We start from the raw sequence: 13,511 nt of genomic DNA, 5'->3' as shown, positions 1-13,511 counted from the left end.
TCTCTCTCTCTCTCTCTCTCTCTCTCTCTCTCTCTCTCTCTCTCTCTCTCTGTCTCTCTCTTTCTGGGTCTTTGGCAGGATAACTAAGTCAAAGAGAATGTACCAGTTAAGGATATAATGACTTTTCTTAGATAATTATAAACTGTTTGGATGATTGAATCAATTCACAATTCTACCAACAGTGTATCACTGGTCCTGTGTTCCCACAGTATCGAATGCATTTGCTGTCATCTTTTCCATGCTGATAAGTGAAACTCTGGAGTTTTGAACTTGTGTTTCTCTTATTGGTGATTTTGGAGAATTTTTCATAGATTTTTTGATCATCTCTTCTAAAAAAAACTTTTGGTATCTTTTGACCACTTATTTACTGGGGGAATGGATTTTGGTCCTACGTATTTGTGACAGTTCTTTCTATATCTTGAGTATCATATGTTTATCTGAAGAACTGGATGCAAAGATATTTTTGAATCTAGGAGGTAACTGTCTTCAGTTATTGAACAAAATCATGGAAAGGAAATTAGAATTGTCCCACTTGCCTACAGTGGGCAAAACTCAGAGTAATGGATAGAAAGTATAGAAAGACTTATTTAGGCTTGAAGTCAGGAAAAGTTTCCTAACAATAATGGCCATTTATAAATGGAGTGAACACTTGTGAGACAGTAAAAGCTTCCCCTTCACTGGAAGTCTTCAAGAACAAATACAAGGGCTACTTGTTGAGGATGTTGTCCAATAGATTCTTATTTGGGTGGGTGTTTGATCAGATGGCCTCTGGAGTGCCTACAATTCTGAGACTCTGTATGAGCTTTGGACAGTTTCTATGATGCCATACACTCTACCATGCTTGTTTCATGAAGGAGATGCCCCTCAGAAAGCCCATACAAATGTAACCATTTGGGAATCTTCAGCTTTTTCCTCATCACGAGAGGTTTGGCATTTTCTTCATGTGTTGGCTTTTTCTGTTTCCTTATTTACAGATCACACCCACTGAGGAAGGCATAAAGACTATTACTAAATTTGTGGCCACTTTCAGGGAGGTCTTTCTATTATGGAGAGGACTCATCCACCCATCTGTTTACATCTGTCACCCAGACTACATTAAGCCTGTCACATCAACTTCAGGTATGTAAACCCCAAGTGTCATGCTTACCATGGCAACATCTATAACTGCCTGACCTCTCAGCTATTCATCAACCCTCCCACTGACATGTGATCACAGAACAACTTATACAGAAAAAATTAATAGTTGTTGCCATGAAGAACTTACTTTCTTCTTGGGACAGGGTGCAATAAAAGCTGCTAAATATAAACAGAACAAATAGGGAAGGGTTGAGGAATGGAAATATAATGGAAGGGGAAGAATAGGAAGTGAATGGTAGGAGAAATAAAGGAGGAACAAAAAGGAAGGAGTGGACAGAGGAGAAAGATAGAAGCTAGAAGTGAAAGAGAAGTAGAAAGGAGAAAAGAAAACAGTGATGACGGATTCAGTCTTAGGAAGTTCCATCCAATGCCCAGCGTCCAGAATGCAGAGGAAAGTAAGGAATCAGTTAGTAATAAACATTTATCAAGGACCAAATATGCCAGGCAGTGTGCTAAGCATTGAGGATTCAAAGAAATATGGAAGACAGTTCCTATTATATATCTATGTCTATAGTTAAGAGTTATGCCCATAACTCCAACTAATCCCATATCAATGTCGATGTCCACATCTATCTATATCCCTATCCATATCTATATCCATGTCCAATCATACATATCATATGTATATCCATCTCTGCATCTATATCCACATCCATATCTAAATTTATCTATATCCATATCCACATCTCTATCTATCCATGTCCATACCTATATCTATATCCTTATCTACATATATACTCATATGTATATTCAAGTCCATATCCATATCCATTTCTGTATCTATACATATTTATATATGCATATCTATATTATACCTTTATCCATATCTACATCTATATTCATCTCTGTATCTACAGCTATATATCAATACCTATATTCATATATATCTATAATTCTTCTCTGTATCAATATCTGTATCCATCTCTATATCTATCTATAACCATATCTATATGTTGAACCATATCTATATTTATATCTATCTCTGTATCTACCTCTCTCTTATACTTGTATCCATATTTATATCTGTATGATTCTCTATACTGTATCTATATCCATCTCTACATCTCTATTTCTGTCTCCATTGGTTTCTATATTTATGTACAACACTATATCTATATTTATCTATAACCATCTCTATAGCTATATCTCTATCTGTCTCTATATCTATAATAAATTGGAACCAGTGGGCTGGGGAAGGCACTAGAATTAAAGTGGCTTGGGAAAGGCTTCCTGGAGAAGGTGAGATTTTCGCTGGGACTTAAAGAAATTCACTGAAGTCACAAGGTGGAGATGAAGAAAAGCAGTATTCTAGGGGTAGGAGACAGCCAACGAAAAGACCTGAAGTTGTCTAAAGTAGAGCTAGGAGGATGTTGTCAATGAATTGCAGGTACAAGAAGAAGAGTAAGGTAAAAGGAAACTGCAAAAGTACTGGAGGGGGCAGGTTTTGAAGACCTTTCAATGCCAACAAGAGGGTTTTATACACTCTGCTTCAAAGAGGGCAGGGGGAACCTCTGAGTGTTCCTCCCCTTTCACCCATTCCCTAATCTTTGGTTCGCCCTCCCCAGGGAAGATGACCTAGGGCTGGCAGAATCTTAGCATTGGGCAGGAACACCACCAAACCACCATCGGGCAGAAACCACCAAACACAGTCAAAACCAAAGCTCAGTTTTGTTTCTATGGGGGTCACACTATGGATGGACAATCAATATAGTAAAAAAAATAAAATCGAAGTAAAAGAGAAATCTTCATGTCTTTTGGCAAGCTGCATAGTGCTTTCAAATAACTCAGGCTTTTCCCTGAAACTAGAACTCATTTTTTTTAAAGAACAGTATTCTGCTGCTGGTACCATGTAATGATGAATCACAGAACACCACAGTTAAATGGTGCCACTGTACTAAGAGTGAATACAAATACTAGCAACCCTGTCCCCCCACCCAAAAAAACCTTAAGCAAACCATAGTCTCTGCCTTCAAGGAGCTGACATTTTAATGAAGGAAAAGGGGAGAGAAAGGTGAATGAAAGGAGATTCAAAAGCCAAGCAAGGAGAGGAATGAAGGACGGCAGGCCTGGGACCTTCTTCAAAATGGAGACCCCAGAAATCAGTCATGGGAGAAGGGGGAACAGAAGTGGAGGGATATTAGATGTGAGAAGGTCACAGGGGGTGAGGGAGTTCCAGCATGAGAGGGCATCTGAGGCATGGTGGAGAAGTCAAACATTCCTGGAAGAATAACCAGGAGCTCTTAAGTAAGAAAGGCAGGAAAATGGTCAGTGTTGTAAAAGTAAGCTTTCCTTCCCCATCATCTTTTAGGCCATGTTTGGGCCCATGTCAGGGTGGTATTTGAGGAATAAGAGGCCAGATCCGGGTCATGCTTTGGTCATTTTCAGAATTCTCTGGGCCAAGTTTGGGGCCTTCTCTGGGCCTGGTTATTCTCCCACACCAAACCTCTTGCTCTTGCCCCCTACCCAACCTTATTTGCTTTTCCCCTGATCTCTGCTGTCTTTTTTTGCGTTCTCTATCCTTTCTGTGTTGAATGTAGGAGGAGGATGGTTTGGTATTGGTGATAGATAATGGCAAAGGAAAGGAAATTCCAGTTCCCTATTTCCCAGTGTGAAACTGAGTTCCCCTCCCTTCAATCTCCTCTTGGCTATTTTGTGGCACATTCCTCCTCCTATCTTCACAATACGGTCTTTGTTTGTTTTTCTTCTTTGGAGGGGCAATTGGGGTTAAGTGACTTGCTGAAGGGCCCATTGCTGGTTTTGTGTTAAGTATCTGAGGCCGGATTTGAACTCAGGTCCTCCTGACTCCAGAGCCGGTGCTCTATTCACTGTGCCACCTAGCTGCCCCACTATATGATCTTTAAACTACCCCTTGACATAACACATATCTTTACAGCCCATATTGCACACAAGGAAAAGATTTTCTATGGATTCTGCAAGCCTTGGTTCGGTGAGTGATAGTCAGTGGAAGAATCACTAGGAATTTAGAAGACACCTGAGGAGAAAATGCTCGGGATGCTTTTGACCAAGGAGTTCACTAAACTAAAAGATTAAGTATTGATGGACCAAGGGGGGAATAGAATCCTGGGAGGGTTAGTATTTGGCGTGGGTTGAGGGCTAGTGCTTGTGGGTGAGAGATTGAGGGATAGGGATAAGTAAAGGATTGGTATGGAGCCTAGGTCACGGGGAATGCTGTGGGATCTGTGTGTGGGGTAAGGGTTCTGAGTAGTGCATTATTGTGGTCTGGGCATGGGCTTCTCTGACCATCTTCCTCCCAGGGGATGGACTGCTTCTGAGCAAAGGAGAGAAATGGTACCAGCACCGACGCCTGCTGACCCCAGCTTTTCACTTTGACATCCTCAAACCCTACATAAAGATCTTCAACAAGTCCACAGACATCATGCACGTAAGAATGGAAAATCTGTGGGTAGGTGGTAGTTGACCACAAGAGACCAAGAGTCTACATGGAGTGAATTCCCTGTTAGACCACCTTGTATTGCAACAGGTGTGATGGTGGGCCATGACTACAGTAAGGTGACCAAATTATTCCCCCAGGGGAAAAAACAACTAAAGGTGGCTGCAATGCTTCAGTGCAGAATAAACAGAGTTTAGGATATAGTTAGTAAGAATAATCAGATAAAGAGGAAGGCAACAAAGGTAAACTTGGGTAAGGTCTGACTGTGTCCTCCCTCACAAATCGCACTTTAGTCTTACATGGTTGTCTCCTCTGAGCCCCAAATGATGGTGCATTCAGTCTACCTTGTCTCAACCATCATTTGTGGTTGGTATTGCTAGTACAAAAATGCCTAGTTGTGTCTCTCAGCTGCCCCATCAGCCTCTTTCCCTAAATTTAGCCTGAGGGGTTGACATGTCGGAGCAGAACCCATGGTCACCATCACATGTGAGCCTTCTCCAGTACTTGCCCTTTCAGCAATCATCATCTAACTTTTTACAGATGAGGAAAGCAGTTGAGCCCAGAGAAATAAAATGACTTGCTGAGGTTACACATCTTAGGGCTCACATTAACAGTTAAGATTGGATCTCAGTTCTCCTGACTCCTAGTCAATGACTCCCTCTAACCCTAAGGAGAGCTCTGACTGATCTGTAGCCCCCACTTGGTTCCCCATGACAAAAGAGGTCCTTTTCTTGCTTTCTCTGGCATTTTGCAGGGGTTCAGAACAAAGGTTCAACTCCTGGGGGGAATGCAGACTCACAATTATGATTTCTTTCTTGGGCAGATGAAATGGCAGCGTCTATGTGTTGGGGGCAGCATCCGCCTGAACATGTTTGAGCACATCGGCCTCATGACACTGGACAGTGTGCAGAAATGTGTGTTCAGCCATGACAGCCAATGTCAAGAGTGAGTCCCAATTCAGATCTTACTTTGAGGCCTCAGGAACTCGAAGCAATATAGCTACAGTGTGCAGGGGAAGGGAGACTTTTGAAGGGGAATGTTCACTGTTAGAGATGAGATCTAGGATGGTGGAGGAAGAGGGGTAGATCAAAAACTTACATAGAAACTGGAGGCCCTAGAGCTGACTAAGTATGTGTGATCCTTAATATTCTAAATCCCACCTTGAGTATCTCCCCAGACTAGTCTTGGTAAGGCATCAGTGACTATTTCATCATCAACTATTTACTAATATGGCCATTCCAGTGTAACAGGAACTTCATGCATTTTTTAATGTTCTTACTGGGTACCCAGTGCTGTGCTAAGCAGTGACTATATAAAAGATATCAATGAGGGGTGGCTAGGTGGCGCAGTGAATAGAGCATCGGCCCTGGAGTCAGGAGGACCTGAGTTCAAATCCAGCCTCAGACATTTGACACACTTACTAGCCGTGTGATTTTGGGCAAGTCACTTAACCCCAACTGCCCTCAGAAAAAAAAAAGCGAAAAAAAAGATATCAATGAAACAGTCCCCATACTCAAGTAGATTATGGTGTAGGGAGAGACAACAAGTACACTTAAAAATCTAATGCTGGGAGTGAAGGGCAGCCCCATGTGGGCCATGTCAGCTCAGACCAGCAGAAGAAACCAGGCAAGAGCAGACCTGAGGGATCTGAATCACTGGCAGCTGTAGCAGTTTCCAGATTATTCAATCCATAAATGACAAAGAGAAAGTAAAAGGTCAGTGGGGAAACACTATTGGACCTGGGTGAGAGAAGAGTGCAGTCCAGCCCCTGCCCCGAGGATGGCAGAGGGGTTGGCAACTACAGCAACAGCAGCAGCAGCAGAAACAGCAATGACAATGGTTGCACTGACAGAAGCTGCTTCCAGGGCTCCAGGACCATGGGGAGAGGGGGAACCAAGTGAATGACCAGAGGGAAATTGCAGTAATCTCTTTGCTGTGGCTGAGACAGGATTCTTTTGCTTTTCCATGCTTGAATCTGGGTCGTAGTTGGGGTGGCAGTCGTGGAGTTAGGAGGAGCACTGGTGAGGCAGAGCTTGGACAACTGTGAAGAGGACATCCTCCTCACAATTCAGAAGGAGGGGCCTAGAAGAAGCTCTAACAACAACTGCACAAAACCCCAGAAATTTGGGGCACTGCACTCTCCACTCTGGAAGCAGAGTTCTACTGTGGGGAAGAGCTCAAAAGTCAAAGTAATTGGCTGGCAAGATGAACAAACGGGGAAGAGAAATTAGACTATAGAATCATTCTTTGGCAAAAAAGATGATCAAAACATAGAACCAGAAGAAGACAACAAAGTCAAGCCTACTGCATCAAAAGCCTCCAAGAAAAGTATGAACTGATCAAAGGTCATAACAGAGCTCAAGAAGGATTTTGAAAATCAAATAAGAGAAGAAGAGAAAACTTGGAAAGAGAAGTGAGAGTGATGCACAAAAAATCATGAAAAAATGAGTCAACAGCTTGCTAAAGGAGACCCCAAAAATGCTGAAGAAAAGAACACCCTAGAAAATAGACAAACTCAAATGGCAAAAGAGATCCAAAAAGCCAATGAAGAGAAGAATGCCTTAAAAAGCAGAATTAGTCAGATGGAAAAGAAACTTCAAAAGCACATTGAAGAAAATAATTCCTTCAAAATTAGATTGGAGCAAATGAAAGCTAATGACTTCATAATAAATCAAGATACTATAAAACAGATCAAAAAAGAAGGAAAAAAAAGAAGACAATGTGAAATATCTCATTGGAAAAACCACTAACCTGGAAAATAGATCCAGGAGAGATAATTTAAAAATTATTGGGCTACCTGAAAAGCATGATCAGTAAAAGAGCCTAGACATCATCTTTCAAGAAATTACCAAGGAAAACTGCCCTCATATTCTAGAATCAAAGGGCAAAATAGAGATTGAAAGCATTCACTGATTGCCTCTTGAAAAAGATCCCAAAAAGAAAACTCCTAGGGATATAATAGCGAAATTTCAGAGTTCCTAGGTAAAGGAGAAAATATTAAAAGCAGCTTCCACCTTAAGGGATTGAAGGGCTTGGAATATGATATTCCAGAGGGCAAAGGATTTAGGATTAAAACCAAGAAACACATACCCAGCAGAACTAAGTACAATACTTCAGAGGAAAATATGGACATTCAATGAAATAGAGGACTTTCAAGCATTCATGATGAAAACACCAGAACTGAACATTTTTCACTTCCAAATTTTTACTTTCAAATACAAGAATCAAGAGAAACACGAAAAGATAAACAAGAAAGGTAAATCATAAGGAACATGTTAAAGCTGAACTGTTTACATTCCCACATGGAAATACAAAATGTGTAACTTATGAGACTTTTCTCAGTATTAGGATAGTTGGAGGGAATATGCATATACATATATGTGTGTGTGTGTGTGAATGTGTGTGTGTGTATATATACATATATATGCATTTGTGTGTGTATATAAACACATATATATGTAGCTATAGGTGGTTGTATGTGTAATCATATATCTGTGTGTGTGCATAGACAGAAGGCATAGGGTGAGTTGTATATAAAGGGATGATATCTAAAACATAAAAGTAAGAGATCAGAGAGGAATATATTGGAACCAAGAGAAAGGGAGAGATATAATAGGGTGAATTATCTCCCATAAAAGAGGAAGAGAAAACTAATGGAGGGGAGGAGCAGGAATGTAAAAGGCAATGAATGAGTCAAACTTACTCTCATTGGATATGGCTTAAGGAGGAAATAACATACACACTCAATTGGGTAGTTTACCCTACAGGAAAGTAGATAGGAGGGGGATAAGAGGGAGACATGATAGAAAGGAGGACAGATTGGGGGAGGGGGTAGTCGGAAGTAAACGCATTTGAAGAGGGACAGGGTCAAATGAGAAAATAGAAGACATGTGGGGCAGGACAGGATGGAAGGAAATATAGTTAGTCTTTCACAACATGACTACTTTCCTATGTTTTGCATAACTGCACATGTATAACCTATATTGAATTGCTTGTCTTCACAGTTGAAATAGGTGAGGAGGGAAGAAGGGAGAGAATCTGGAACTCAAAGTTTTAAAAACAAATGTTAAAAAATTATTGTTACATACAACCAGAAAATAAAATATACAAGCAATGGGGTAGAGAAATCCATCTTGCCCTACAAAAAAGTAAGAGGGAATGGGGTAAGAGCAAAGATAGGGGGGAATATAAAAGAGGGCATACTGGAGGAAGGGGTAATCAGTATGCCTGCCATCTTGGGGTGGGGGGACATGGGAAAGATGCAGAGAAAAGAGGCATGTTTTCCATCACTAGAGGTCTTCAAATAGATGCTGGAGCCCATTAAGAATACTATAGAGGGAATTTATGTTCGGGTCCAGATTGGAATTCCTGGCCTTTGAGATTTTTCTTTCTGAGATTCTGTGATTACTGTGTTTGTCCTTTATTCTCGAAGAGGACAATGACATCAGGGAATGATGACATGACTTGGAGCCTACTTTGATTTGAGTGAGGGAGGGCTATGCAAGGTCACTATATTATAAAAGAAGAAGAGATGGGATTTGTGGCCAAGAGAGGTTTTAAGTGTGGGTGACAGACTTGGGAGAGGTCATGTCTGTGACTAAGGCAAGCAAGTTGGGAGGGGGGCTGCTTTGGAACGACATTAAAGAACTTAGCCCGAGCCAAGTGGAGTCTGAGTGGCTGGGGTCCTCTCAGGGTTCTCATTTCTCCTTACCTCTGACCCTGGCCCCCATGCTTTTCATAGGAAGCCAAGTCCCTACATCTCTGCCATCTTGGAATTAAGTGCTCTTGTGATAAAACGCAACCTGGAGCCACTCCTATACTGGGATCGTCTATACTACCTCACCAGCCAGGGAAAGCAGTTCTCTAGGGCTTGCCATGTGGTACATAGCTTCACAGATGCCGTCATCCAGACCCGGCGCCAAGTCCTTGCTGAACAAGGTGCTGAGGCCTTCCTTAGGAATAAGATCAAAGGAAAGACTATGGACTTCATAGATGTTCTGCTACTGGTCAAGGTGAACATCAGAGTTACAGGAAGAAATGGGAAGGGAGGGAGTCTTCCAGAAGCCCCAAGGGACCATGGGGAGGTGGGGGAGAATAACTGGGATAACCAGCAGAAGATAAAGGGCTTGCTTGACAAAGGTAAATTCATGGTTCCCTAATATGCCCAGAACTGAGTTATATATAACAGCATTTAATGGGAAAGCGTCCCTTTACTGCCTTCCCAGGATGAAATAGCTACCCCTAGACTTTTCTAGGCATATGAAAGGAGTAATTTGGGTTGTAAGTATAGTTAGATATGTCAAAGATGGAATATGCCTGGAATCCTATTAACTACCATAGTAGTTAATTTATCCTCAGTGGTTATTTCTAGTTATACCAGGGTAGTTAGTAGAATTCCAGGCATATTCACAAATTTTTCTGTGTTTCTAGGTATATCAGGGCTAATTTTCTCCATTATAGATTTATCTTGAAGTATCATTAAAACTGCTTTTATCTATATCAAAGGAGAGTTTAGGGTATGCTTGAACTATCTAGAATTACTAAGGTATCAGTATGCATGAGAGAGAGTATTAAGGAGGAAAGGACAAGGCTTATTAGAGAGTAGAATACCAATCAAAGAATCCTCATACCCCAGGGTATACCATAACTAGTAACAGGTCATTGGCTTCAAAGGGATTCATGGTTTAGGAAAGAGTCCTTTTTAAATCCAAGTTCCTATTATTCTAGGTGTGTCTTCCAGTAGTATCTGATGCTGGGTAATCCTCAGTGTAGTTTCTGAGGGTGTTGAATGTATCAGGTGACTTCCATGGTGTGCTTCTAAAAGTACAGTAGCAATCCAGAGGACAGTTTCAGGTGTTTTAAATGGTTATGGGAATATGAATTATGCTAAGCATTTGGCCTAGGTCTCAAGGATTCTAGTAGGTATGACACTTGACACTACCAGTAGTGGCTTGGGTTAGTGGGATGCTGAGGAGGGGATCCCAGGTAGAGCTGCTCATGGGAAGGAAGGAAGACAAGAACCTGAAGTTATGTACTATTCCAGGATGAAGATGGGAAGACTTTGTCAGATGAGGACATTAGGGCAGAGGCTGACACCTTCATGTTTGCAGGTAAGGGAGCAGGTGGAGTTGGAGGAGCTGAGGCTAAAGGTGTTGGGAATTTAAAGGGAATTTCCCCTTAAGAAATACTTTCCTATCTTATTCCTGCTGTCAGGCTCAGTGATTCCTGCTTTTATCAGGACTAGCCTTAAAGGAGCTGTCCCCTCAGAGCCTGTGCTGATTTCAGTGACATCATGATGTTCTTTCTTACTCTGCAGTTCACTCGTAGATACCTTCTCACCACCACCCCAATTTTCTGGATCTTCCCCCTTCCTTCCAGGCCATGACACAACAGCAAGTGGCCTCTCCTGGGCCCTCTACAACCTGGCCAAGCATCAAGAATACCAGGACCGCTGTCGTCAGGAAATACAGGAGCTCTTGAGGGGTCGTCAGCCAGAGGAGATTGAATGGTCAGTGTGGAATGAGACTGGGAGGATTCCTATAGGAGAGGGGATTAGGAGTTCATCCCTTAGACCATCCTGGTCACAGCTGAAGACACTCCCCAAAAGAAACATTGCCAAGCCTCACAATAATGTCTCTAGAACTCTGCCTCTGTGGATGACAGGCCTTGACTGCCAAAACAACTGTACCCTAGCAGGCAGGAGGGTTTCTTGACCTTTTGATGGTTTTCTGGATAACTCTCCACAGATACAACCTAGGGCTAGAAGGTAGGGAGATTTCTTTGCCAAAGACTCCATACCACACCCTAGCCTTTCTTATTTTCTCTTCTTCAATCACATCTCTGTCACGGTTCCCAACTTTCATTCCTGCCCCCACACCCCAACTCTGAAGACTCTAGACCAAAATGACATAGTCCTGTCATATTACCTTCTCTCTGTGTGGGATTGGGTGTCTGAGTTCTCCTCCCCCAGGATGACAGTTCTGCTCTCTGCAGGGATGACCTGTCCCAAATGCCCTTCCTGACCATGTGTCTCAAGGAGAGCCTGAGACTGCACCCACCAGTTGCTGCCTTTGCTCGTCAATGCACTGAGGACATCCAACTACCTGATGGGCGCATCATCCCCAAAGGTAGGCTTTACCCAGTTGTGCATGGCATAGGAAGGGGAAAGCAATGTATGACAGGGGCTGCACCTGGGGGGGGGGGGGGGGGGCAGTGTGGGAGAAGGTAGAGAGCAGGTTTCAGGTTTTCTTAAGTAAGTAAGCCAAAGAATAATACTTAGAAAGTTGGTGGGGGAGGAGTGGGTTGAGGGAGATTGACAAGTGTATGTATGGAATTTGCAGTCCACATTGAGCTCTCTATCTTTTCCTTCTTACCAGGGTGCACTTGTACAATCAGCATTTTTGGAACCCACCACAATCCAACTGTGTGGCCCAACCCTGAGGTACCCTACTCCAATCCCCTTCATGTTATCTGGCCAGAACTAGGAGTCATGGACACTCATGGCAAAGGGTTGAACCCTTGCCTAGGATGAATGTAGGAGAAGCTTAGATGTGCCTCTAGGGAGCAGAGCCAGGAAGACAAGAGAGTACAACACTGATCTTCTCACAGGAGATGATCTGCTGCTTTAAAAATAGTTTCCTTGTCTCCCTGGCAGAAGTATGCCTGCCTGGTATGACCTAGGTAATCCCCACCATCTGCCCCTGTCCCTCAGGTCTATGACCCATACCGATTTGATCTCGACAAAGTCCAGAAGATGTCACCCCTGGCATTTATGCCATTCTCAGCTGGACCCAGGTAAGGCCATGGCACATGCTTTCCCATTTGTCTTCCTGAAGTCCTGTGAAATGTTCTCGCATTTCTGAGTCATTGTGCTCATCTCAAACCTCAAGAGTAACCAACCCTAGCCCTAGGAGATATAGAGGCCCCATCCTCTGTGTGTGTGTGTGTGTGTATTGTGTATGTGTGCATTTCCATGCAATTGTGCATGTATATATACATATGAGTGGTGTTGGGAGGACAGAGTAAGGCTGGAGTCAATGCCTGGGGATGAACAGACTTTGCCCTTGAACAGGAACTGCATTGGCCAGAACTTTGCCATGTATGAGATGAAGGTTGTGCTGGCCCTCACCCTACTGCGATTCCGAATCCTCCATGACGATCACCCAGTCCGAAGGAAGCAAGAAATTGTCCTCAGGGCAGAAGATGGGCTGTGGCTTAGAGTGGAGCCACTACAGTATCCTACCTTCCCTGAGACATGCCTCCCCAAAAGTACCCAACAATTGATGGATGGGAATTTCCTCAGGCCTGGGAAATAGAGGCCTAGAGATTGCCAGTCATTCAGTTACCCTTGTGGTTGTAAATCTTCTGAATAAAAGTAATTTAACTGGCAAATTGGTTTTGCTTTGTGCCTTTATGCAATGAGGTAGAATCTGATGAGAGGAGATATGAATCCCTATTTCTCAGTTCCAGGAAGAAATGTTAGAAGCATAGGACTGTGGGGGAGAAGGGGAATGGGAACCACAATTGTCTAGAAACATCTTGTTAGACTGATCTCCCATCTGCCTGATAGCCTAGTAGTAAAAAGTCCCCAACCAATACCAAAGGAGAAACAAGCTATAACAAACTACACAAGAACATGGTAAAGTCATTGGTCCCATGCACTGATATATTTGGATAAGGGATGAATTGTCACAGCATTGATCATGATTCTTACAGCTTTCAAAGTTGTTTATTTTTACAGTGGTGTGAAAAGCACACTGTCTTTGCTGCTGGCAATAAAATGTTGAAAAAGGCACAGAGGCCTCAAAGAACTTAGCAGGGATGGGGAACCTGTGACCTCAAAGTCATATGTGGCCCACTACTCGAGTCTGGCCCTTTGATTGAATCCAAATTTCACAGAACAAATCCCCTTAATAAAAGGATTTGTTCCATAAAACATAGACTGAGTCACAAGGCAACACCT

General features: G+C 42.6%; 1 protein-coding gene across 3 annotated transcripts in view; it reads left to right on the top strand.

The window, feature by feature from the left end:
• LOC138160318 (cytochrome P450 4F11-like) overlaps positions 1 to 12,927 on the top strand; it is a 91,383-nt gene extending 78,456 nt beyond the window's left edge. For all 3 annotated transcript variants that reach the window (XM_069086977.1, XM_069086979.1, XM_069086978.1), the window contains exons 3-13: positions 975 to 1,119; positions 4,031 to 4,084; positions 4,413 to 4,540; positions 5,373 to 5,494; positions 9,291 to 9,561; positions 10,593 to 10,659; positions 10,928 to 11,057; positions 11,543 to 11,676; positions 11,926 to 11,990; positions 12,261 to 12,343; positions 12,621 to 12,927. In XM_069086977.1, the coding sequence (XP_068943078.1) occupies positions 975 to 1,119; positions 4,031 to 4,084; positions 4,413 to 4,540; positions 5,373 to 5,494; positions 9,291 to 9,561; positions 10,593 to 10,659; positions 10,928 to 11,057; positions 11,543 to 11,676; positions 11,926 to 11,990; positions 12,261 to 12,343; positions 12,621 to 12,864 (1,443 nt within the window). In that variant the 3' untranslated portion in view covers positions 12,865 to 12,927. The remainder of the gene's footprint in view (positions 1 to 974; positions 1,120 to 4,030; positions 4,085 to 4,412; positions 4,541 to 5,372; positions 5,495 to 9,290; positions 9,562 to 10,592; positions 10,660 to 10,927; positions 11,058 to 11,542; positions 11,677 to 11,925; positions 11,991 to 12,260; positions 12,344 to 12,620) is intronic.
• Positions 12,928 to 13,511: the final 584 nt, after the last annotated feature.

This window comes from Petaurus breviceps, unplaced genomic scaffold (assembly GCF_028583685.1).
Source record: "Petaurus breviceps papuanus isolate PSGF00001 unplaced genomic scaffold, PetGlider_PUasm1.0 180, whole genome shotgun sequence".
NCBI lineage: Eukaryota > Metazoa > Chordata > Mammalia > Diprotodontia > Petauridae > Petaurus > Petaurus breviceps.
This window is presented reverse-complemented; position numbering and strand designations above follow the sequence as displayed.